The following is a 27,626-nucleotide window of genomic DNA, read 5'->3' as shown; positions in this document are numbered from 1 at the left end:
GGAGGTAATGCTAGGCTGGTGAAGCCAGCCAGCCTCCTTCAGCTCCCCAGCTATTAAACTCAATTCTCCGTGGAGCCCCCATCAGAGTTGGTGACTGCTCCCAGCCCCCCAAAAAAAGATGATGGCGTGAAAGGGGGGAGGGAATTGAGAGAGAGAGACAGAAAAGAAAGAAGGAGTAGGAGTTAATGGATGTTTGTTTATTTCACATATAGAATTGAGGAGCAGTAACCAAGGACGATCAGCAGTTGCTATGCATCCCTGAATTTTTTAGCTCCTGCAGGAGACATTCACTGCCGCAGACCGTTATTACAGTCAATCAAATCTGACATAAAGTCTCATCAAAATATCAACAATTATGTAAAGTATCAGCTTGCTGGTTTGTTGACAAGAAGTCTAACTATTCTAATCCTATTAAGGCAATCCATAAAGAACCTGACACTTGTTTAACCAACTGACAGCATTAATTCTAACTGTTAATCTCTGAAAATGGCTTTGCAGGAGAATTGACTGTGTTTGCATTTGAAGGTGTCACCTAAGCCTGACAGGTCCTCATACTACTTCCAGAAACAACATATCTCTAGCTGCAGATGTTTTCTAGGATAAACAATGTGGCAAAGCTGCCTGGGTTTGTGAAGATGGTCAGTTAGGTAGGTGGTGACATCACATATCACACAAAAGCATATAAATCATTCATCTATCCATTAGTTCAACTCAAAACAGCAATGGGTAACACAGGATATGTAATGATATGGTACTGATATGCAGTCTATTCAACTGGAGGTAGAGACACATACCTGGAAATATGACAGACATTTTCTTCTTGTAGATGGCAAAATCAGTCTCGAGGAAGACACAGAAAATGACCCGTGTGATCTGTGCAGGAAGAAAAAGAAATAGAAGAGTAAAAGTGTTATTGGAAAAAAGTCTCTCTGGTGAATAACATGACGGGAAAACTAACTGGACAGGTTTAGATCTGGTGATTGTCCACACCAGCCGGCTACAATTGTTGCCATTCAGAAATCTAATTAGTTACCCTCCCTATCGAGACCACACAAACTAGACCCTTTGAGACAGCTTTTTAGAGAATATTACAGCACATTACATCAGAATAAGTATTATTGAATGGGTGCATTGTTTGAGCAGAGCACTGTGCTTTAGTATCAAACAAAGTGCAATGACAGGAAACTGCAATTTTAAAGATGAGCAATGGAAAATACTTTTACCTAAATTGAACACGTCAAGAGATAATGGCAAATAAAGTGTTTAATTCTCCTACACAGGATCATAAAGACAATTAAATGCTGAAAAGAAAAAGTGCATTTAATGTTGAAACATCAAAAAGACCATCTGTAAATCTGAAAACCTTTCACAGACATTGACTTATGTTCTGTTTCGGTGTCATAAAAAACAATACAGACAATTTTTTTTTGTTAAATTGGATAGCTCAAGAAGATGGGAACTACCACTGGCCAATCATTTCTTCCCCTTACCCTGGGTCTCTTATTTTTATAGCTGTGCAGTTGTGTAAGAGAAAGTTATGTCAGCTCTTGAACATTCAAGTGTTCAACAACATCGACAGTAATGAGTTATATGTTGATCACAGGCAGATGCAGAGGTGACTGCTTCACTTTTTGTAAACAATGCCGAAAAGACATCTATGCACTGTATACAGCGGCTGCCATGACAACACAAGTCCTCTACAGTATGTTTGTGAAAAAAAGGTCTAGAAAACTTTGTAAAGGTGAAACCCGTTTTATTTCAGAGGCTCTGAGCACAACATAACCTCAATAGCTCAGTGGGTGTTGATGATCAATGCCAGTCACTTCTCTGTTTCCTCACTGCCTACTCACATTTCAAACTTTCTAATCACTCAGGACGACCTGACTTTCTGTATTTGCTCCCGCTGCTCCCTAACCACCAAACTACCAACTGTGCTCTGAATCATTTGTGCATTCTTTGAAATCTGCAGCTTTACACTCCAAACACTGTTGCACAACGCTGGCTTTAATTTTTTGGTAAAGATAACCAACCTGTGCACAAAATAAGCTTTTAGGTTTGCTGTTGATGCAGCATAGCAAAGGCTGCCATGAGCACTGGCACTGGCTACAATTCAAATGCAGGATTAAGGTTCTTTTAATTGTTTTAAAGCCATATGTGGGCTGGCACCCCAGTACAGTGCTGAACGTCTCTGCCCCTACTCCAACTCCCGACCTCTTGGATCCTCAGATCAACGTCTTTTAACTGTCTCATTATCGAGGCTGGTGGGTATGGGAGATCGTGCATTTGCGGTAGCTGCTCCAAAGCTTTGCAATAGCCTGCCACTCTCAATCAAATGGTTCCTCTCCATTGGCACTTTTAAGACAAAGCTTAAGACGAACATATTTTCAATGGCCTTTGGTTGTTCACTGTGGTTTTAATATTTTAGTATTTTACAATCTTTTTTACGTATGTAATTGTTCTTACTGGTGTTATTCTGTTTTATATTTGTGTACATGTGATACTGCTATATATTTGTGTCATCCTTTTAATTTGTACAGCACTTTGGTGCTTTTAATGTGTTATATATGTTGTATTATGCGTTATAGACTTTCAATTTGTCTTTTGATTTGCCAAATTACAATGTTACACTAGTTTGTGATTTTATATATTTATAATTGTGGTCATATTTATGTATGAGGAATATATATATGTGTATGAAAATAAAATCCCAAACCTGTAACCTTAAGTTATAAATCATTATACAAATGTCACATCTTGTGTACATTTTTAGACATGCCTATTCTCTTTTGTTCTGAGAAGAGTGTTACATTTCCCTTTTACAGGATCTGGTCTAACACAAGATGGTATGAAAATGGCAGCTGCTTGTGAAAATATTTTTTCAACAGGGCACATCCCCTGGACAGTAAAGCAACATCAGGTCATCATCAGCATGAGTTTGATTGTTGATTGATTGAGAATTAAGTTTGTTTCCTGCAACAAGAGCATTAAGTCTTTATAAGTATGAGATCTCAGTTGCTTTTGTTTTTTGACAGCAAAATGTATTGTCTTTATTTATGATTTTAACAGAAATTTGTTTTTCACAATATAGCATTATCGGGAAAAACATAGTGTGCCTCCCCTGGAAACGCTGATAATGAGTAATAGTTGCGGATTTTAATGCGTCAGAGATGGACATGTACTTAGCAACATTACTGCAGCTGCCATCAGCATCTCCACAGGGAACAGATTAGAAAGGAGAGAAGTTCCTTTCTATTTGATGAACAGAGCAAACAATAAAAAATAAATAAGTAAACAAGCTCACGGTTTCTTAGACTTGAAAATAAGTTTATAATGACAAATTGTTACATATTATTTAACTGCCAGCATATTTGAATTATTTTACTTCTATTTGTTGGCTCGGTAGAAATAAATAGAGATAACCATTTTGTTTTCACCCTCAGGGCCAAAATCATTCAAGTATTCAATTTAGTATTAAAGAGATTTCTTTTCCGAAATGCACAAGAGGATGATTACGTTGGAGAGCATCATTGTCTCTGGTACTTTCAGTCGTCCAGACATACGCCAAATAAGTACATGTAAATAATATATAAGTGTGCTATTTATTTAATCAACAATGTGACATTTAGCAAATCATACAGATAGCATTCATGAGAGTGTGATTTTGTTTAATTCTGTGTGTTATAATTCATACTGTAGCCAAGGGGACTACTGATGGTTCATAAACTATCCACTAAATCTATCCACTGGCTATGTACACTTTCCATACTGTAATATTGTGTCTAAAATGAGTCATACGGAGAGCCTTTGAAAGATTGCAGAGAAAGAGGTCACCTCTTTCACTTTCACTCTTCTCCAGCGGAGTCTTAGATATGCAGGCATCAGTCACAGTCACAGAGATGCATTACACACCGCGGCAGCAGATAATCGCTTGACTGAATAATGGCAATTTTACACAACAGCCATAATGGTGGCTACCCGCCCCCCATCCTCCTCCATGCAGGATAGTGATGTTATGGGGGAATAAAAGGAGCTGACCAGCTTTACCCCCATTCCTGACCCTGCCCAACACAAGGATCTGATTCAAAGAGGCACCCTTCTGGTGTTCACACAGACATATAACTATTAATAGTTTATGATCTGCGCTTTGGAGTAAATGTTAGGAGCTGCATCCAGGATGGATAACATTTTATTTTGCTGGATGTTTTGTGAGGGGAGGAGGGCTTTGTTCATAAAATGTAGACTCACTCTCTCAACCCCTCAACCCTGACAGAATATGAAAGAAAGCTTTAAGTCTCCTTTGAAGTTGTGGGCTCGCTGACAAACAGATTGTGAGAAAAGTGATAATACGCCAAGATAGTGCATACCACTGGGAGCTGGAAGGCCACAGGACAGCAGCTCCCCAGGAATTTCCATTACTCTTTTATGGAGCTCCATTCTAAAACTGACTGCCCACTGTGAAACAGGATGAATCATGAATTCATGCTTTGGAACACACAGAAATACCGGTTTGCACGCACACACACAGAAACGGACACCATCAATGTTGAGTCCACTTCTCCTGTGTTGCATCTGATATGATAAAGGAAAGGAGAAATATTACTCGGAGTTAACAACTTGTGCTAAAAACAAAACCAAACGGATAATCTTAGTATCCATGTCATGTAGCCTCTTCTCTCTGGCTCCTTCTCCTTCTCCTCCGTCAATCTTTTTGTGTAGTTTTTGTTAGAGCATGTTCACATTCTGCACGAGGCTTGGGCAACTCCTTTTATTCCACAGATCAGAAACACATCATATGGTCTTTGACAGATATCAGCCAGACCAGGATGCCAAATAAAAACCAGAAATTCAAGTGTAGAACATTGACATTCTGTCTGTATCCAAACAAACACTGCTGGCCAAGGCTTCATAACGGTGAAAAATGAATCAAATACAACACAGAAGGTGATCTGTGACTTTTTCTTTGTAAAACTAAATTCTAACAGTCTGTACTTAAAAGAGCTTGTTCTTTCAAAGTCAACCAGCAACGGCTTATCTCTTGCATGCACACTTACAGTACTGTATAGCCATAGACGAAGAATCTATGAGGAGTTGGAGAGCAATTTTCTGAATCGCAGTCTGAACCAAAATCACACACACCAGACGTTTTTAATCATGTGCAATGTAAAATACACCGTTTCTTCACTGTCATGTGGATTAGTGATGACACACAAACTCACTGCTTTATATTGATGATTACACATACAAGAGAAAAGATGATACACGAAATGGCATTATACTGTATGAGTGTAATCATATAGATGAGCACCATAGGATATAAAAGCACACTCTTTTGGCCAATTAGGGTGAAAGTGAGCATGATTTAAATAGCACTGCAGAATAGAAAATGCTACTGAATACTTCATTTAAGATTTTAGATTCAGGAAAAGACGCACAATATTTTGGTGTGAGGCTGCGAGGTGTGTGTTGAGTGTGTTGAGCGTGCACCCCGCAGCCGCCAAGGTTGAAAAAGTTAATGGAAGACTAATTAGAAAGCTGGGATCACTGCATGCAAGCCTGCCTAGTCATTACTCATCCCTGATTGGAGGGCCTTTGCCAAAGGGTGAGCACAATATGATTGGGTCCCCTGGTTGCATATGGGAGGGATGGTCGTCTTGACAGAAATGTGTTCTGCACAATAAGGTGCAAGACGGTGTAGTTGGCATGACCTGTCGCTCTTTGAGACTCAGCCAACTTGTGAAAGAAGGACTTTTGACAACGACTGAACAGATGCTTTAAAATAGTTTTGCTGTTGTTAAACATGGACCCTTGTACCTTTAATTCATCAAGCAGTTTTTGGATTCTTCATTCACTGCAGGCACGCGAGAAAAATGTTTTCTTTATGAATTCAATGTAACACAGGGTGAGTAGTTGATATGTAGATGGTCATTTGTGGGGTGAAGTATTTGTTTACGTACAAATCAACGTAATATTTTGAAATATGTCCAATTAATTAGTTTATCCTCAATGAGTCCTAGAAAATATGTGATAGTCTGAAAGCTGTTGAGTCACTCTGAAAGTTTCTATTACACTGTAAAGACATTAATTAATGGTGCAGACATTATTTGTCAACACCAGTGCTGTGCTGTGGAATATTTAATAAGTAAGGTTAAAGATCTTATTTCAATTATATGATTTAAACACTCTGCAGAACAAATTCATCCAGCCTAATCAATTCAAAACCAATGCCTCTTAGTTGTAATTGGGTTGTGAATATATCATGAGACTAATTAAAATGATAATGCCAGGGGTGCAACCTCCTACGACTTTGCAGCTCATTTGCATGGCATGTGAAAAGCAGAAAAACAAGATCTGGGAGTGGCTAGCTCTGTCAGTTTGTGGCAGATGCATGTGCCACAGAGTTAATGAGTAGCATGACACAATATGAACATGTCCTTTACCCACATTTCTTGTTTCATGAAATACTGTATGTGATTTTTAATTTGTGTGTATCTGTGGCTCATCATTCTGGCGCATGGCTCACCAGGTGCCCCAGACTCCTATTGGCTGGCTGACAGATGAGCTGTCATAGCTGGCCACCCATGCCCATAATTACATTGGGGGCACTGCCAGCAGAATCTGACGTGCAGGCACAACGCACGCACTTTTGCTACTTGCATTTCCTTCTTGATTCTGTCACAAACAATAATAGGGACAGGTTGCCCTAGCATGTCTGCTCCAGCTGGAGCCCAAACCCAAGGGAGATCTGTGTCTCTGTGTCCTGCACTGCCTCGTTACCGAGGCACCAGCTCATGCAGGATCCCGAATGGTTGCATCCAGATGGACAAAAAGCGACAGTAGACTGATATACAAAATTAACACTGTCTCTATTTATTCATTTGCTTTCTTGCTTATGACCAAGGTCATGCTGAGTAAACACCAGCATGTACTGGATGGAGGGGAACCTGTGCAGGTCACCAATCCATCACAAAATATGGGCATAATGAACTGTATGTATCATAAAGTCCCACATACACACCGTAAATACATTTTGTGTTTGTTTTGTTTAAGATGTATTCATCTCTGACATGACACATATGACATACGAGTGTTGCACATGTGATCATACGCTGATAGTACACTGCCATTGTTCGAGACAGATTGAATAATTCCAGCGAATTATTCCAGAGCCAGAAATATCTCCCCATAAAACACAGCCTTCTATCTGCATCATCAAAGCCATAATCAGTGAGTGCCCGTCTCCTTTGTTGTCGGCAGCGCTGGGTTGAATAGAGGGTTCACTTTGAGGCAGGTGGACCATATCCAGGCCCTATTACTGATGTAATTACACACACCTGCGTCCCCCTCACCACTAGTACACACAGCCTGCATCTTGGAAAAACTCTGCTCAGGTCTGACAGGCATCTATAGTCAGAGCTGTGTAAACACTCAAACACACATAAACATTCCCAGATCCTTCGTGATCATGACAGCACAACCACCCAGTCCACGTTCTGCTGCTTAAAACCTGCTCGCCACTGTGACATCCCTCTTGTTCACTGCCTTTACCAGCAGTAGGGATTATGTCGGTGGCAGAGCTGACAGCTGCAGCCAAGGCACTGGCACCGGCTACTCGGGTGAAGCTGTGAGCAGCTCCTCCATTTGACTTTGATTGACCCTGTCTGCCGGGAGAGCTGCAGCTCCACCTGCAGCAAGCTGGTGAATTATCATTTCAAAGAAGTGCCCAGAAAAGGTTATCCCTTTGAACAAAACGCCTCCATCCATACATCAAAGGAGAGGCCTGACATTGGGCTTTGAGAAGGCATGGTTACGACCAAAGCCTGGAAGAAAGTGCTGAGCTCAAATTCTTACTTTCTGAAGCCGGTCGACATTAGATGCTCACTATATCACGATAAGGGCAATAGGATAGTCAATGGAGTCAGCTTAATATTGCTAAACACACCACAGATTTTGGTAAATGCTTATGTACACAATTATGCATGAGTGCTCAGCACAGTGTGACTAAGTAGAAGTGATAACAATCTGGTAAGCTGCCTGGTTATTTCATCAGTGTAAAACATCACCATGCTGCTTCTAAGGCCGTACAGCAGTGCAGAATATAAAACATTCTGACAGGAAAATGCTGTCTTGCTAGATTTGGAAAAACCCGTAAGATAATATATCAGCAATTTGTATGTTAATTCAACAAATGCTGCGTGTGCCTCACATTTTTTACACATTAGAGCTGAACAAATAGTTCCTGCTACTGTATTATTCAGGCTTCATTGCTGCATGGTACTGTAGACAAAAATTGGAGTACAGCATGCTTGAGGCATCTAGCATTTTAGCTCACATTCTCAAAAATTGTTCTCTCAAAGTGAAAGAGACAGCATTTGACTTTCACAGGCTTTGAGCTGTTCCTGCCAGCTCCCGCTGCCAGCAGCAGAAGCACTGTGCTATCTGATTTAAAAAAAAAAAAGCCAGACACAATTTCAGCAGGAAAAAACTCACAATTCATTCCTTCTATTTCATTTCATATTATTTTCATATTTAATCTGTCTGAAAGAAGACGGCAAGCTTTATGGATTTTAAATTCTCCAGTAAATTTTGCCAATAAGAGCACCAAACACAGTGGCTGATAATATTCTGAAGTGGCTGTTTTACCTCTGCGAGCCTGTTCCAGCAGAGTAAAGTAAAATGTCAATAACATCCCACGGGAACAGTAACTGACATTACCTGACTGCAACTAAATGTTTAGTAGTACATAACCAATGACAGTAATAGAAATCTTTCCCCATCAACAAGAGGACTTGTAAGTACCTCGGAGGAGCTCTAAGGGAAATGTCAGTACCACCAGTGCCTCCAGAGGTTTGAGGTCCCGGACTAACAGCATCTTTTTGGCATGTGACCAATGGCGCAACAGCCTCCACTGATAAATGTGTCAATTGATATGGATGGTCAAATAATTATAATGATGGAATACTTGTGTTGAGTCTACAGGGAGTGGTGTGAGTGTGAAGGATTGGGCCATTTTCTCATCATAAAGATGAGAGGTGGTGCAGCTGCGGACGAGGTCAGAGGGGAATGATGAAGGAAGGACTAATATGAGGGCTGTATCTATGATCCATGGCTGCATTGGTAATGATCTGACCTCTGGACAGCCACTGGCCTATAACAACCTTTGCTGATGAGGCACAGTGTGTGTGTGTGTGTGTGTGTGTGTGTGTGTGTGTGTGTGTGTGTGTGTGTGTGTGTAACGGTGGAGTTAGGGTTTCTGTGATAACACCTTGTTCAACTGTATACCGTCCAAATGTCATACTGGTCTTAAAAACGGAAATATAGTATTTTCTCTCTCGCTTTACGTAGATAAATGGTTATGGTGTGTTTTCTTACCCTTAAGAGAACTAACGACATGACCAAATAGATCTACCTGAGTTACGCTATTGTCGGCTTGTTGCTATCTTCAAACGGCAGACATGAAACAGTCATCTGCCTCTGGTTAAAGGTATAGTGGAGTTTGCAACAAACACAGTTTTCTTACATTTCTTGCTAAAATGCACTGCTTGTCTCCCTAAGGTGATAAACATATGCAATGCATTTCCTACCTCATAAAACCTTTGTTTGAGTGCTGTTTTATCCTTTCATTGCTAGCTTTTACAGCCCACCAACTGTCAAAGGAATAGTCTGCATCTTTTGAAGTGGGGTGGTATGAGGTACTTATCCATAGTCAGTGTATTACATACAGTAGATGGTGATCAGCACGTGCCCAGTTTGAAGAAGAAGGCAAGCGTACCGACATGGAACATGGAAGCTAAGTAATGAACTGCCGTGGACAGGGGCAGCAGCAAAATGTATGCCACCCAAAAAACAAAAAAAAATCAATAATAGTTTAAGCGTACGCTATATTGAGAATATTTTCACTGCTTTACCTTGCAACGGACAGCCTTTTTTGACAGGAAAGCCAGTTATGGATCCACTTCCCCATATCTACTCTAGTCAATGCCACCGGACTCCATTGACAAAAACAGTAATTTAAGCTCACTGGAGCTGCTGGACATCTGCTGCCTCAATCAGTTAGTTTGTGTTATTGTTCAACTAAGGTGAATCCTAACTAACGCTTTTAAACTCCGAAGTCATACAATAATACAAACAAAACAACTGATCGAGACAGCGACAGACCAGCAACTCCTGTGTTCAGCAAGCTAAAATTCCTGTTTTTCTCAATGGAGTCTGGTTTTGAAGAGAACAGGAATAACAGCTTCAGCTCCCTGTCAGAAATCGCTGTCCATTGGCGAGGTAAAGTAGTGAAAGTATTCTAAATATAGTGTACACTTAGACTGATATTGATTTTTTATGTGATACTTTTTTTTAGGTGGCTAAAATATGTTTTGCTGTTGCCCCCATCCACAGCAGTACATTGCTTAGCTTCTGTGTCAGTACTCCTGCCTGCTTCTCTAAACTATAGGTGTGCCGTTTGCCATCTACAGTAGGTAATACACTTACTACGGATAACCCATAGTCTACCCCACTTCAAAAGATCCGAACTACCCCTTTAATATCCATAACACCCCTCTGCATTTGGTTGGAACATAAGCATGTCTCCTGGTGCTTATGGTCTGTATGTGTATCCTGATGCACTTGCTGGTAAAATTTGAGATACAAGCAAATGGGGACCACCTCACCATAACATTGCGCCACTTGGCACATATACTTTAAGTCGGGAACAAAGTGCAATTACTCAGGAACTGAAAAAGTCTAGAAACTTATATTTATTGTGTATCTCCAAGATAAATCCTAATTATTACACAAGTGGTGTATGCTGTTGCCTCACATTGTTTTGCAGTCTTCCTCTGCATGAGTTCATCCCTCCCGTTAAGCTCCTTTAAAGCAATGACTAGCCTCTGACACCTTTGCTGTGCTCCCAATTCCCATATTGACCACCAATAGGCAGTATTACATGTCAAGTTGAAGGATTGGTGCTTCGTGCGGATGTGTCAGGCTCTGTGTCTGCTCATCTGCTCTCCAGGATCACGCAGGGGATATCCTGCTTGGTTGTCAGATCCACTCATATTTTCATTTTTCCTGTTTCTATTTAGTCAATACCTGCTCAGTCTCTGGGCAGAGGCCAATAAGAGCCAAGTCAGCTCTCTCTGAGGGAGGCTGGTGTGTGCAGCCAGGTACATCCTCTACGCTGAACCCGTTACACCCAGCTCATGTTGATGAAGTTATTACACAATGTGTGTTTTCTTGTCAGATGAAAACAGTTTTCACACAAGAAGGGCAAAGCCTTTTAGGTCCAGCAGGAGAGACAGAACGGGGAGAGCACTGCCTTAGACAAATGAAATCCACTGATGTGCACTGAGGAAAATAAAACAATACAAATGTCTCCCTTCTATTTCTCAGATAAATCATTTTTGATGTTTCCCTCTAGTGTATGCAGGACTTGGAGCAGTCAATGCGTGTCTCTGTGTGCTCGTTTGGCACGTCCGGCTTCTCCTTTTCAGCTGCATGTTTGCCCTGTCTGGTCCTGACTGGTTCTAAGAGGGTTTCCTGGGAGGAAATATGTGGTGTGATCCAGCCAGGTCCTCCCCAGTTTGAACGTTACACAAAAGCTGCCAGACGAATGGGAATCCAATCACAGTTCCCCATGGCAAAATTGCCTGAACTGCAGACAGGCCCGGATCTGGAGAGGCACCAGTGACCTGTAATTTATCTAACAAACAAGTCCATGTTTCTTCTGCAAAAACGAATGTGCTACGGCTGTGTCTTTCGTTGTGAGCATTCTTATTAATAAAGCCTTGTAACCCAGTCAGTACTTGAATGTGATAATGCATATGAGTGAGAGAGAGTGTGTGGGCTGTGCTATCCCCTCGCTACATGGAAATGCTAATAACTTTGTCAGCTCTCTGAGGTTTAACCCACATGTGGTGTTTTTTTTTTTTGTTTTTTTTCCTGTCGAGGGTAATGCCAAAAGGTCAGGAGGAACACTCATTAGAAAGTACTCTACTTCACATATACACTTCTAGCTAAAGCTATTGCCCCTTTGTTACTTTTATAACAGAGCCCATACAAGATGCCAACACAATTCTAGGCAGAAATATTAATACTTTTTCCTTTTCTTCCAGCTCATCCGGCGTCTGCATTAGAGCTGGCACCAAACCCGTCGAAGAAAAGGTTCATTAAAGCCTTTTTTGCTCTTATATCCAAACAGCACAATCAGCTGAGCAGTACTCATTATTTCATTTCGAGTTTAGAGATGGACTATTTTATTCTGTCTACCATTTTTCACCCGTATAGAGACACACTCAGAGTCTAAATCTCCTCATTTAATTATGAAAACCATTCTGTGGAGACTAAAATGAATAGTTAGTGGAGGTTTTAGGTGTCTATAGGTATCTTACGAGGTATTAAAAGGATAAAGAAATACCCCCAAAATTAAAGCAGAGGGCTATGTGAACACGTGTTACGACAAAAAAGGTGATCCTTTTCACATTAAAATGCCACGATAGCCACTGTGAGGTTCGGACAGATTTACACACTGCTGAACAGAACAGAGGATGAGTGTAATGGCAGGAAATAAAAAACAGAAAAGCTGATCCTGAGAGCGATACCATATGGCTGTGTGGGCGACATCAAACAGGGAAGCGAGCCTCAAAGCAGAGGTGCTGTTTGACATAACTTACAAAGTGGAATGAAGATCTGATCTGGACTTTGTCAGGTGTGTCAGGCAAATTTACAACCCCACGTTCAATGTGAATTGTAGAGAGTGTTGGGGCTATTTATTTACAGTGACAGACTGGCAGAAGGTAAAATGCTTTTTGAGGGGCCAGTGGATTGGGATTTCCATGGAAGTAGAGGAAACAGTTGAACATTACAAGACACATAAATCATGAATAAGTAGAGACAACATAGCAGAACATTTGCTGGAAACTAATGCATGTTACAGTATCACTATTTGGTGTTAATGTTGAGATAGAAATACAATACAAAAACAATATCAAGAGCCACAGTAGACAGGCACAGATGTCGTAACTGGGTGGTAAATAAGTTCTCACACAGAGTACCCAAATCAGAGTCTTTGAAAGCAGTGATTAAGATAAAATTGTCTGGTTTTGGTTTCCTCTGTGTTGCTGTAACTGGCAGCAGTCGGCTGATAGGAGGTGCCTGAAGGTGTTTGCTCTGGAGATGGGAGGCTGATTAGATATTGTAAATGCAAGTGGCTCACAAGGTTTATAGCAGGTTCATCAACTAAAAGAGAGTCAAACCATGGAGATTTGTCTAAATCAGTGTCACCCACTGGAGTCTTTGCTTCTTTTTTTCTTTTTTGATGACAAACAGCTGTGTAACAGTAGATCTAGTCGCTCAAAGGCCCAGTTACAGTTATATTATCATGACACAATGGATACCTTTACAGCTGGCCTTAACACGCACATCTCACATCTGGATATCTGGGGCCAGATGCATAAAACTCTGTGTAGACTAAACCTGTGTGTACCTGCACAGACAGAAATATACCTTTGCTTTTAAAATCAGATTTATAAAGTGGTACATACATATGATTTTGTTTTATGAATCCCAATCATTGTAGAGCTGGGCGCATGTGCATGAGCCTCATTTCCACAGTTAGCAATAAACTGATGTAGACACGCCTTTAAACAAATTGCATATCAATATTTGTGCCAGCTCCACCACTCATTAGACCTGTTAATGAGAAATACAGCAACGAAAGTGCAATTACACGGACTGTGTCGCATCAATGTGGTTCTCCCAACAGCTGTCATTTCACATGGCTGTGGCTACTTGTAGCGACCATACAACTAACTCATCACATTTCTGCAAACCATCACTGTGGTAAAATCTCAGTCATCATTATTATTAAACCTCAGAGGAATAATCAGTGATTCTTTCATGGTGCTGTTACTGAAACAGACTTTACAAAGTGCTTCACAATTAAGGATAAAATTACACGATCATTAAAGGGGAGATGATGCTCAAATGTAAGTAAAAAGAACTAGAGACCATTTAGCGATGGGATCACTCCAGCTGTGAAACAGCAATCTGACTCAAAACAAATGTGTACCAGGGGCGTAAAGGCTGTGTGTGTGTGTGTGTGTGTGTGTGTGTGTGTGTGTGTGTGTGACACTAAGGTGTGACAAAATCTGTCAACAGACAGATAGAAAGACATATAACCATCTTCAAAATACTCACAAGTGCTTCTGTGGTAGTTCCTGCTACAATTGGTGTCACTAGGACCACATTTTGCCATGATGACACGCACATTAACACACATACACACACACACACACACAAGGCCCCTTTTACACTGCCTGATTTTCGGCGAATGTTGGGCCGTTTTGCAGGCAAGCTCCTCATTGCCATTTTAACCACAGCTATCTCAGCTAAAACCGTGTGCATGTCTGGTCTGAACAAGACTGTGTGTGAGGTGCACACATTCCTACTGCACATTCTCCCTTTATAAATACCAGTGTATATGCAGGAAAAGGCATTTGCATGCATACAAATCATTTATACATCTGACCCCAGAACTCCATTTATAGTAAATCTGAAATAAATATTTTACCCCAGCATACACACTAAAAGCAGATATATATTTTTCTTCACAAAGGACATATTGCTGAAAGCAGATTTCCTCTAATAATAGTCTGTCCTTGTGTCCTTTTGGCTTTTTCACTATTGACATATATCCCCATGATCTTTGTGTGACAATATTGCTATCCACACTTCCTAGCTCCTGCTTGATTTCTAAACGAAAGCATACTTGTGTTTACTGTATGTTAGGGCTATTAAATGTCATTTGGAGATTCTTGTCATATTTAGTCAGGTGTTAATGCACCCAAATGTGTCACTGGCAGCCTCTAGATCAGCCTTCATCTCATTCACAATCGGATTTACTGCGTCTCTGCTTTATTCAAAAATAATCTGATTACCCTTTTTGGTGTTGATGTTAGGTGCAACGTGGATCAAAAATCATGTACGGGAAAGATCTTGTAAATCAGGATTAGGGTTTGTAGTGGGAGGATGAAGGTTTCTAATTAGCTAAGCCCTGCAATGCGAGCAGTTTTGTTATATGCTGAGAGAAGCTCCAAACTAGTTATAAAAGCCCATAGAACTCCAACAGCTTTGGGTGTGATGGAACTAATGGGAACAAAACACATCTCACTGAACAGAGTGAACTGAAAGAGTTTAAAACAAAAACTTAATGTGAAGAAAGTCTCTAATAATAAGCTGGGAACAACTCTGTGAGGAAGCCAAATAAAGGCAAGATGTTGTCATCATCTTTGGTCGAGCACAGTCAGTCACAATCAGTGCAGCAGGGGGAAGGGGGAGAAAGGTAATTCTCCACAGTCTCCCCGATTTGCATGATTTCTCTCAGAGAGACTGTAATATATCTATATTAGTGTCAGTGTCCTTATGTGTGTTTGCCGTGCTGCACCTCAGGGTAAAGCCCTATACTACAGGACACTCAGAAACAAGGAGGGATCCCCATGAGGACCTTCCAGGCCATTGACGCTAGAGACACAATTCGGTCTGACTTATCAGAGGGCTCATAAGAGTGGAGTGTTACTTAAATAGGCAGCACTGTGCTTTTTCAAACACCAAGCCACAACAAAAATACCATTCAAAAGATCCCCCCTGAGTAACAATAAAATAGCTAAAGTGGGTCTAATTAGCATGGTTAGTGGAAGAAAGCTCTGTGCTCAACTCTTGAATATGAATCAAACCGTTTCACTTGTTGGCAGATCAAATAAAAACATCAAAAATGTAAAAACATATCCAATAATTTGTTGACTTTAGTGGTATAACTGTGAGCTAATATGAAACAAATAAACATGGAGATGTGAGCAGTCGCAGAGAGAGAGAGTAGTCAACAATATTAGTTAGACTCGGAATGGGTTTTGTCATGTTGGGAGTTTCAGGAGGTCATGCTTACGAGACAGGATGGCCTTTTTAAAAAGAACTACAGTATAGCGAGGTGTTTTTATTGGAAGGAAAAGAGCTGCAGAGCATAAGATGGTTTATTTCTATGCAGCGACCACATTAGCTCAGGGTGCTGAGGTAGTCTGTGTCACGCATGATGGACGGTCACACCACACAGCTCCACAGACTAATGTTTCCCAGCCTCAGAACTCTCCTCTAGCTTACTACAACTATCCCGCGGAAGTCTCCAATCAATACAGTATCTGTTTCGGTCGAGCTGTCGCTTAGAAAAATCAATGACCTCCCCATTTCTAGCACTGTTTTCCACACTGTCTCTTGTAAGCTTCCTTAAACCTGACTGGAACCAAAGCAGGGGGTAGTTATCTCCCCGCCTAGTAGCTCGGTGACTATCCACAAGAGATAGGTGACAATTTGTTAATGCGACAACTGTGTAACAGGGGGCACAGAGTGCTGCTGTAATTAATAACGCTAATCCAACATCACTTTATATGTGCACTTAGAAAAAGACAAACAAGGATAAGTAGGAGAAGAAAACACACTGCAGACGGGGTATGATGAATGAGCAGGCTCACTAAGTGACTAATACCAGGGGATAAGAGAGAGTATTTCCCCCCTGTTGTTAATACTTTAATAAACAAGGACATCCACTATTTTCAAAGTAATATATCCAGTCTAGGTACTAATTAATGTTCCTGATAAATACAGACCGTTAAAGAAGTGTCGAGGGACTAATTAGATCAGTGGAAGAAGAGTCGCTAAGCACGCAGTGATATCACATGGGACTGAGGAGTAAAGAGGGAGAGCACCCACTCTGTCATGTGGTGGAGACCCAGCCGGCTCAGTCTTAAGGAAATCCTCCCTGCACCATCAAGAGAAAACCACGGGCTAATACACTACCTCATGATTCATAAGTAACAACCAACGGAAAAAAATGGCAAAATAACGAAATGTGATTTGTCTTTATGTGGCAGACGACAACTCAGAGCAGCATCTGAGCTGCAAAGAGGAGCGGGGATGGGGCCTTTAAGGGAGTGGAGAAGAACATCAGGATGGTGTGTTGGGACAGACCGGCCCCCAGTAAACCTGTCTTAACCACACCTCTAACCAGGTCCAGGTGGACACTCTCACTGTCTCTTGACTGCCAGATCCTCAGAAGTGGGTCAACGCAGCACCAGAGAGGAAAAAAAAAAACTCTTGAGGAGAATTTAATGCAATCGGCAAAGATTCTTGTGACCATGTAACTGCAATGGCAAACAGTGCTAAAATGGATCTTTAAAGTCTTAACATTCTCCATAAAACCATCTCTCCAGGATGAGAGAAACATGGAGGTATAAAGCCCACGTTGACCCTGTGACCTCTGGAAGAGCACTCCTATATTACCATTCTGCATGCCTGTGCTTTGACCTTTTCAAATCCCTCTTTAAAGGTTGCGTGTTCCTGTGTCTGTGGGCTGCGCAGGCTCCGCAGGAGCAGCCGGCTGAGTGAGCGCACCTCGCCTCTCCACAGAGTGACCTACAAAGCTATTGTATTAAAAGAACCGTATTTATTACCGCTCTCCACACCACTCTGTCCTACCTGCTGCAACGGAGAACATAACCCTTCCTCAAACTCAAGTGCTCCTCCACTCAGCACTTTGAAAAGCTTTTTAGGCACGATTGGTTAGAGGGATCTCTGAAAAGGAAGCCTATCGCTTGGCTGCTTTGAGAGGTGAAAATGGTATTCAGGAGCCACTGAAAGTTTAATCAGTCTGTGCTGGGCTGCTTGAAACACAGGGCTAGACTAGTACAGGCGAGGACTGGTCACTAATTTAAATTTTTGAACAGACACTGTTCCTTACATCTGCATTTGTAATTATTTCTCCTAAAAATGTATTAACATAAATGGAGAATCTCTAAAAAATATATCTATCTGTGACAGATTTCTTGCAGATTTCGAATTCAAAAGGTTTTAATCTGGTGGAAAAAATGCACCTCCATACTCTAGAGGTGCATATCTTAAAACTTGCATTGAAGAAATACTGACAGAGTGCTGACAATAAGGTTGTTACTCAAGGCAAGGAAAGCCTGAGGATAAAGGGTTAACCCGAGGGGCTATACTGGGAGCATGGCCTTTCAGCCTGCAGTTTTTTCATCTTTTCAGATGACGACTGAAGCTGTTAGGTTGGCAAACGATGAGGCTCTTTGGAATAACAGGTGCTCCAGAAAAGCCTGTAAAGTAGAGGTAACAATGAATTGTTACCCACACAGGCTAGAATTATCCTTTCTTATGCGTGCAGTAATCATCCCAAATAGCACCTCCACTGTCAGCTCACAGCCCAATATCCTGGTGTTCGGAGAACAAATATAGTTCTCTGCCAATTTTGATTTCAATATAACAGAGCCCCCAAACTTTCTTTAAAATAAATAGCACTGTCATATAAGCAAATAAAACTCTTAAAATAGAAAAGAACTTTGTGTTCAAGCTCCAGCTGACCACAGAAGAGGCCACATGGTATCAGGCTGCTCTGATTTAGCAACAAAACAAAAACAATTGGCTGGAAACACTGTAACCAAGAGTAAAGAAGCCAGAGGCAAACAGAGCCACAAGTTCCCCATAATTCCTCCAATAATCTAATTAAGATACTTACTGGAACCATGGCAAGCTAATGAGAGGGCTATGACACATTTGTACTCTAAACACTCTGGCGCTTTATCTTTGCGTGCTGGGAAAATGGAATTATTTCCACAAATGCATCTCAAGTCTGATATCCTTTCTCTCCTGGAATGGTTTTGTTTCGCCTGCCCTATCTCATCTGCTCATCTCCACTCCAATCGTATTGTTAATTCTTCCAAGACAGGGACACAATACAATTCCATTTTAATGATTAAAAATAGAAGGTTTCTAGAAAGCGCAAGTAGGTTAAATAAACAGTGGAACTCCGACGGGCATAAAATGACGGCAGCATCGCTTTTTATCAGATATTTATAGCTCAGAGTAACGGTGGTGTTCTGTGATATGTCTCTCTCCACGGGGATGTGGCTGTGGTTGTGTTTTGACATATATTGTATCAGTGTCCTACTGTCTCTGCGACCTAAACGTACAGAGGCACATGTTGACAATGGAGCACACACAGCGCTAACATGCTGTCCTGTGTGCATCCTGTCCTGCCACTGAATCTTTAATTCATGTGCGGTGCCTGTGCCGAGTCCTCGCCTTGTTTTGGCCGATGGCTGCCTGTCTGACAGGGGGGGTGTTAGGGGTCGAGGGGTGGGGGTGTTGATATGGGTGGGGTTAGGTGCATATAAAAACTGAGGCAGATGGCAGGATGTGAGAATATCAAATAGAGTCTTCACTTCCTGCTTTGCGGTGCCCGTAGGTCGGCAGGGTCGAGCCAGCTTTGCCGTCGCAGCCCATGCTGCGCACACAGGAAGAGAGCAGGTCACACTTTTATCACTGAGACACACTGAAAAAGCAGCTGAGAAAAAGATCACAGCTGCACAGGGGGAACGCAGACCCGAGAGGTATATCTCTCCTGCTTTCACTTATACAGATAAGACCCTGAGCCTGACAGCACTTTCATTTTTGCCACTTGCTTATTTCATTTGATTGAGCTTTAATGGGTTTTTGTGGATAACATCCCTTTGTTTTTCACTGTATTTTTTTCTAATTAAGATTCAGTATGACACGTTGAAGTCCTCTTGTTTTTGTAGCACCAGCCTATTGCAGAAAATGAAACCCAGCTTTTGTGAACAGGAGGGTAACCATCAGGAAGGAATTTAGTTTCTCATTGATCTTTAAAACTACAAACGCGTCTCACTTTTTCCTCTGTGCTGCTCGGCAGAGATTGAAAAATCCTTGTTTTCCTTCGCATATTCACTTTGAAGAAGTAAAACACCTATGAAACACGCAAAGTTGACAAAGAAGTGGGTGAGGTGGTATTTGTAAAACCAAAAGGAAAGGGATAAAAGTAACCTCTGCCATGCGTTACGGGGGGGGGGGGCTGTGTGTGTAATCTGAACACTGAGGGAGAGGGAAACTTGACTGTCATTTACATGAAAATGCATTAGTGCTGAAGAAGTATAAATTGTCACTACATAGGATGATAACACAGATTTACATTTTTTTTACTTATTGAAATTCATCTTTCCTCAATGGTATGCTATAACTGGCACAGTTTAGTAATCTGTGGCGACTGTATGAATATGAATGAACGAAGTTACCATAGTATGATACTATATTTCAAATCAGCACGCATATCTATCTTTTAGCACGCCCCAATTAAATTTGACATTCTGTATGAAGCGGCTTTGAGCAGTGGTGTGTGTTTATGAATATGTATTCCTTTTACGATGTCAATTAAGCATTGGATAAACGTCCATGATGTGCTTTTCGCGAGCTTAAGTGTAGTCAAACTAATTCTAATTAGCTGGTTTATATGAGAGGCTCAGATTAAGTGTAAAGAGCTGTGGATGTCCCATCGGCACAAGGCTACGAGCCCGTATGTGAGACTGTGTGTGTTTTGTAGGAATAATAAATCGTCTCACATGTTTTACACTTCAGAGTTGTTCAGCCTTGGCGCTTAGTGGATTTGCTTGCCAACATTCCCAAGAAGAAGAAGAAGAAAAAAAAAATCACACATCTGTAAGACATTTCCAGACTCGACGGTTGATGTGCTTCGGACAGTGTCATTTAAACATCCCAGGTTATGGCCTGTTATAAAAATGCCCAGCTATCCAGGTGCCAGGAGACATTTACTGGACTCCCAGAGGCTTTGCGAGGGATTTGGAAGTTTCATGAAAAGACATGGAAACGTGCATGAAAACCTCTTCACCTAAAACTGCAGGAAAGCTTCCAGAATGAGGATTAAGGTTCAACTTCCATCTGTGTGACGGACAGACGAGTACTTAGCAGACAATTATAATCCGTTAAAAGCTAATAAAAGCACCATCATGCTGTTTCAGCATGAGGTGAGCCGGGCTGGGGCTGATGCTGGCTCCCTCCCTCTGATTGGCTGACTGCTGATGAGAGGTAGACATCCTATCTACAGCCGCAGTCCCCACAACAGCCTCAGGCTTAGAGGGTCAAAGGTCATACCGGGGATCACATCAATCAAAAGTCTGCTGTGAACCCTGTATGGGTTAATTTGGTAACTAATTTATCTGAGATGGGCTCCCGCCTCATATCACTTTATATGCCTCATGGATGTAACACAGGTCTTTATTGCTCTGTTGAGGAGAGAGCAACTCCCATGTGCTTGCTTCGCCGACGCACTGCAGTCGGCATGAGATCAAAATGGGACTACTTTTTGATGTTTCTCTACAATCTGAGGAAAAATACTAATAAGCTGAACATCCCTCAATATGCAGAGCGCTGGAAAATCAAAACCAAACTGTCAGCGCCAGTCTGAGTTTGGGTATGTGCTACTGCAGCAACATGAGGTGTCATCACTTTCATCTGCTTGGACACGACTACATCAGGGACCTCATTAGGATCTTTCAAACCCCCCAAAAAACTCTGCATCCCTGTTATCCAGTCTAGGAAACATCTGCGTAACACCCATCCATCCAGAGTTACCCACGTCCCGCCCAGCAACTGGGGTTACTGGGTTAATTGGCATCCATCTAATCAAATGTGACGTCTGATGTAATAAACTGATTTATTGATTTAAGTGGTGTGTTTTGTAATATCCTGCTCTATGTATGATTTAAGCTAACCACTCTAAATCAAATGTCTGTCTGAATTCACAAGATAATATCAAAAATGCAGTATTTACTGGAAAATGATTATTTCTTAGAACAAGGCATATGGCTCTGAAGCTTTTAGCGCGGACAGCTTGAAGGATGCACTGGGAACCAAACTACAAAACACCTCCATAACCATGAATAATGCTGAACGGAAATGAGATGTCTTATCGCTATTCTCCAGTGAGGGAGGTAGGAGGAGGGCTACAATGAGTCAAAGGTTCAAGATGCATTTAGAACGTGCCAAATGCACGTTCATTTTATTATCATTTTTCCGTCTGAAGCTATATAAACCTATCACAAATGTCTTGCCTTTATCTCAACTGTTTGGATATACATGTGAGCCCAGAGAATAAAGATATTTATTCTCTTGCTAGCTATGGATAATAGCTCGAACCCCTTGAGCAAATAGGCTTTCAGGAGGAGTACAAAGACACACATTGGAGATGAATCAATACTGATGATAACATGAGCTGGATGCAGTGAATCAGCCTAGGTCTGGGCTTTGTGACCTGTCACATTCAGACATAAACCAGTGACTCCAAAGATTAAGGGGAGATTCTGTCTCTGTCTCTGTTCTCGACCCCGCAACCGAAATGTTTTAGTTGTCCTTTAGATCCCTCCTGTATGCCACGAATCAGTTTCCTTGAGAGATGGCCGCAAGCACAGTCCTTAGAAGTGGATTGTGGGGGGGAAACCTGATGTAAATATGTGCAGCTGGCAGCTCATGTGGTTTTGTTCATGCAGCTCGGCTCGCGAGTCTTGTGCTGAGAGGTACAGTATGGATTTCTATGAAAATAACCTTGCTTTACAGTTTTTTTTAAGACTCAGTTTGAAAGTTAACCTTTTGAAAAGTGCATTCTCCATCTGAAAAACATTCAAAGTGCTCTCTGTATGAACTCTCACAAGTGCTCTTTGACAAAATGAAGTGACTGCAATGGTGCAGGGTGTCACCGCATAAGACCTGAATAATTACAGGCTGTTTGCTTTCTGAGTGTTGCAGTTAATCCTGCCTGACGGGTCGCAGTAAAGACAATATAGACTACTTGAAGTATCCGATTGACATCCTTGACATCACAATGAATCTGCCAACATTTACAAATACTGCGGAGTACAAAACAAGGCAGCTGCAAGTGAAAATAAAGCCTCACTTTATGGAAGCTGAATCCCTGGTCTCTCCAGGTTGAAGCAACTGTGCCAATTTAAAAATAACAAATACAGACACAGGGCCTACAGGGACACAAAGCTTTTACTGTAAACTGTAGCAGCCATAGCAGGGGTATCACACAGTTGATAGATACTTCCAAATAAGATATGAGACACGGGTTCTCTTGTGTGTTACCTCATAACCTTTCAATTATATATCCTGATAACATCTCGACTTTTATTGTCAGATATGATGTTGATAAATGTCACATAAACTGCAAAGAACATAATGGCTGCAGTCGCTCAGGCTCTGCTGAGGCAACAGAACATGCTGACAAGATGAGATGGTGCCAGAGCACACGTTAACCCAAGTACTGCTACATGCGTTTTTACAATCCACCGTTTAAATCCATATATTTTTAATTACCACATCACTTTTTCTCCGAATATAAATTATGCAGGGGGCAAATGCTATCTAGTTCACACTAGTTTGACTCCTTCCATGCCTGTTTTTCCATCAGATTCCAGTCCAGGATAGTCTGCGTGGGGGTGAATTCTAATGAGCAAGACACACTTACATCCAAGCTATTCCATCCACTTTATGCTTTTTGAAATTACATTAACCTTTTTAGACGCAACTTTTGGAGGATTTTGAAGGCGGCTAAGTATTGCATCACTAATTGACTGCTTAGCAGAGGAAATGTGGTGGAAAATGACAAGATTATTAGATACAGAGTGAGAATGTAATGGAGTGCCAAAAGAAAGGGCTCGCTGATAACGCCTTCAAAAATGCCAGCAAATAACAGGAACACTGCCCTGGAAAGCCTTCAGTGTGAGGGTGAAAAACAAACTTAGCTAACATATGTTCACGCACATTCAGACAAGGGCAAAGTCATAAATGCACGCCCACGCAAGGTAAGTCACGTTTTGCATGAATACGTGAAGATGACTATCTCAGTGGCTCGGCTAAATCCACACTCACACAGGCTGTTAATGTTGCCCCTACCATAAACATGTTAGATTCAATAAAAGCTTGATACTATTTTAATAAGAGGAAAGGCTCGCGGCTTAAATAACTTTGTTTTTCTTCCACAGAGCCGCCCCCTCCATATCACATTTCTCAATTTCAGGCTTTTTCTAATATCCCCCCCATCCCCTGCAGGAACACTTGTATGTTTCAGTCAGTGTTCAGTAGGCTGCATGGGTTCACTCCTCTAACTCTTACCACATGTGCACTGACTGGGGCAGCAGCACTGCACGCCAGATAAAGCCTCCGAAAAACACAGCCATGCTTATCTCCCCATTCAATTCTCCCAATTATTACTAAATAAAAGATCAATCCAAAAAAAATATTACTGACATGCTTTATGACAGGCTTGACACAACACACTTGCACGACTTTAAAGCAAAAGCCAAATCAATTTAGATGAAGTATTGATAAGGATCGGGTTGGAGGGGGAATAAAGAGGTGACAGATATACAGAGGGCATAAGAAAGTATCGCAGTAGATGATGAAGGAGGGACATTTTTTCATCTTCTGACACAAAGGAATCTATGAAGGTCTGCTGTGCCGCGTGACTGCCAGACAGAGAGATATGCATATGAATTCTTTATAAAGAAATTAATTGTTTTTGTCTGTCTGGGTGTGCTAGATTGTGACTCATTCATTTCTATACTTTTCTATTATTATTCCCTATAAATTATAATTTGCTATAAATCTGAGTGAAATTTTGTGGTCATGTTCTGACTATTTTTGCTAATTTATACTTTATCCTCATTAAGCTCAGCCACATTTCCTCTCATTGAATATTACTGAAGCTACCCAAATGTTACACAATAAAACAACGAGGAATGAGTGTAATTACAAGTGCTCACAGCTCCGGCCTTATTGTTTTACATGGTACACTGCACAACAACAGAGGGGCAACGCTTATTACGCAGTACAAACACTGTGTAGATTGGCTTGAACATATAAAGATGCACTAATTCTGAAATGGGCCATGAAATACAGAGGACTGTAGATTATTGCCGGTCACAGAGAGGAGCTAATCAGCTCGCCAAATGAATGATGAGGAGAGAGCTGGAGAGAGGACTCCCTCTAGTTCTGCCCATTATCTGGCGACATGCAGAGAGGCTACCTGGTGTGAACACACAGACTTCATGCCTGTGCAGTGGGCAGTGGCTCACGCTGGGCGTCCCGCGCGCATCAGATAATTGGTAGAGCACCGCCATGTGAAGCAGTGTGCCAAGGGGACAGCGTGCAGAGAAAAACACACAACTTCAGCAGATGGTTTGTCTGATGAACAAACCGCATGCGGACAGAGAGGCAGAAAGAATCGGGAGCGTCCTAAAAATATAGGGAAGCGGTATAGTCGGAGAGAGGAAGCGCAAATGTGTGTTTGTGTGTGTGTGTGTGCGCATCCTGACTGACATACAATACGACAAAAGTAAAAAGATCCAACGCTGACTGACAGCAGATTCGTTCATTATCACACAACACTGGTTTCCATCAGTATTTCCTAACAATCCCAGGTGTCAGAAAATCAAAAGGCAGTTGAGCAGCCATGCAGGGAGGAGAAAATCAAATATGTCACAGTAATAACAAAACACCATATATTGGGCTTTTGACGACACAATAAACAAGCACACTGAGCAGAAGAGAGTGTAGACGCTGCGGCAATAGCAAAAAGGATATCATTACAGCCCTTCAGTCGCTTTATTCCACAGTATGGGTCAGAAAAAAACAAGCTAACAGAGCTGAATCAATGTGACAGGGTTAATGACTGTTTCTCTCTTCTAAACTCCGGCTGTGGAGCAGCTGGGCCTCAGAGACCCCAGGTGACAGTTAGACTTTCTGTCATATCCGCCCAGTCACACTTCATTTCTTCACCTCACTTCACCACCATGATGCCGCTGCGCTTTCTCCCATGACACCAGCACTCAACCACAGCGCCTGGGCTCCTCACCTGCGGGCCTCGCAGGACCTCAGCATGCTTTAATCAAAACAGGTTGATTATTTACACCCACATCACTTTGTTGATGGAGAGATGATCAGGCTCAGGTTAAATAAAAAAACAAAAAAAAACAAAAAAAAAAACACCCACAATTTTTTGGTTTGTTTAATCCTAATTATGTGCCAGATGGGCGAGGCTAGACACACAGCACGATGATACAAAAAGCTTAGAGAAACCTTTGACCCATAATTCACATGTGTATTTAAAATATGATTAAGTATGCCTCGTTGTGATTCACACATTATTTGTAATTATCTGTACACAGCCTGTATCCACATCCGGTGGTAAAGCCATATCCATACAGATTAGATTGAATGATACAAACCACTGAATTATTTGTCTCTACTAAGAAAAAAAACAAGGCATGCCACCAAATTATGTAGCACAAATGTAATGAAAATATACACTTTAACATTTTAATACCTACATTACTTATATTTATAGACTTTTTAATATTTTTTAATCACTCTATTTATTGCACATTTGTCTTTTAGCATATCTAATTGAGTATGCCACCCCTGCATTTCACTGAAATATGAGTATGTGATGAAGACATTGTATCATCATATTTGCATGTTCTTACTGATTTCAGTATAATGCATGACGTACTATCATGTGTTTAAGTGGCTGAAACGCACAAGCTATGTTTGAGGTCTCCTGATTTTAATTTAATTTAATCTTTAAAAAATTTAACGGACACCTGCTGACATATTGGAAGAATTATCTGTAGCCATGGCTGGAAATAAATTAAAGATTTTGTTCAAATTGATCCCACAAAACAAAAAAACATGAATAATTCTGGCATCAAATATGAATTTCAACCCAAAGCAAATGTGACTTGATATGTCAATATTAATCTGTAATTAGTACATTTTCTCTCAGCAGTTTTTTTAATCCCCTTCAACTGCTGTCCAATAAAAACTGTCGCTGTGTTTGTGATCATAAAATCATGGTGAGATTCAGAAAGACAAAGGCTGTGATGCTGTGTTTGTGTGTGTCCGTGGGCTTGTGTGTTGTTTGGGGGCTCTTGATGTATGTGTATGGCTGTACATGACGTTGGGGGAACAAAGTGTAAGTGGGTTAGTGTGCGAATCAACTCCATGTGTGAGTGTTTGACCACACTTTGGAAAAGTTGCTGATTTAGTGCAAAGGGCCATCTGTGCTTTTTTCCCTGACCTTCATGGAGCTGTGACTGTGACAGCGAGCAATTCCCTCTCTGTAGGATGGCTGTCTTTTATAAATATATATGTGTGTGTGTGTGTGTGTGTGTGTGTGTGACAAACACAACGCATTTCTTGTCAGGCTTTGATCGAACACACTTCACAATGATACATTTCATTGTAGATTGTTTGATTTTCCTTTTGTCTGCGAGGCCAAATACAACAGCCAACACAAATAAACTGACTATATCAAGAAAATTACTATTGAATTGAGCATGCCCAAAAAAGGCTCCTCAGAGTGTGTCTCTCCCCACGACTCAATGGTGAAGCGTCCCCTCACAGTGAGGGTGACCTCCTGATTTACTCCTTTTTGCCCCGGTCACAGCACTTTGTCAATACAGCATCCACCATTCAGGAACACATCAACACCCAAGGACAGTCCACACAGACCTGGCTGGTCAGCCTGAACAAAATCCAAACAAATAACCTTCCCTGCTGTCACAGATTTACAACCCTCTGACAGGACTGCCCGCCAGAGGACGACAACAACACGACACAAACGGGATGAATCATCCCTACGTTTTTCCTCTTCACCTTTGAATCGGTGGAATGGTGATGAGAGTGTTGTAATTTCACAGAGCTGGAGCGAG

The 27,626-nt window shown here is 41.4% G+C and overlaps 1 protein-coding gene across 3 annotated transcripts in view; it reads right to left on the bottom strand.

The window, feature by feature from the left end:
• Positions 1–27,626, bottom strand: part of macrod2 (mono-ADP ribosylhydrolase 2) — a 468,001-nt gene that overhangs the window by 44,264 nt on the left and 396,111 nt on the right. For all 3 annotated transcript variants that reach the window (XM_050070646.1, XM_050070648.1, XM_050070649.1), the window contains exon 9: positions 795–873. In XM_050070646.1, the coding sequence (XP_049926603.1) occupies positions 795–873 (79 nt within the window). The remainder of the gene's footprint in view (positions 1–794; positions 874–27,626) is intronic.

Source organism: Epinephelus moara, chromosome 19, assembly GCF_006386435.1.
Source record: "Epinephelus moara isolate mb chromosome 19, YSFRI_EMoa_1.0, whole genome shotgun sequence".
Lineage (NCBI taxonomy): Eukaryota > Metazoa > Chordata > Actinopteri > Perciformes > Serranidae > Epinephelus > Epinephelus moara.
Note: the sequence above shows the minus strand (reverse complement) of the source record. Positions and strands in the feature narration are given on the sequence as shown.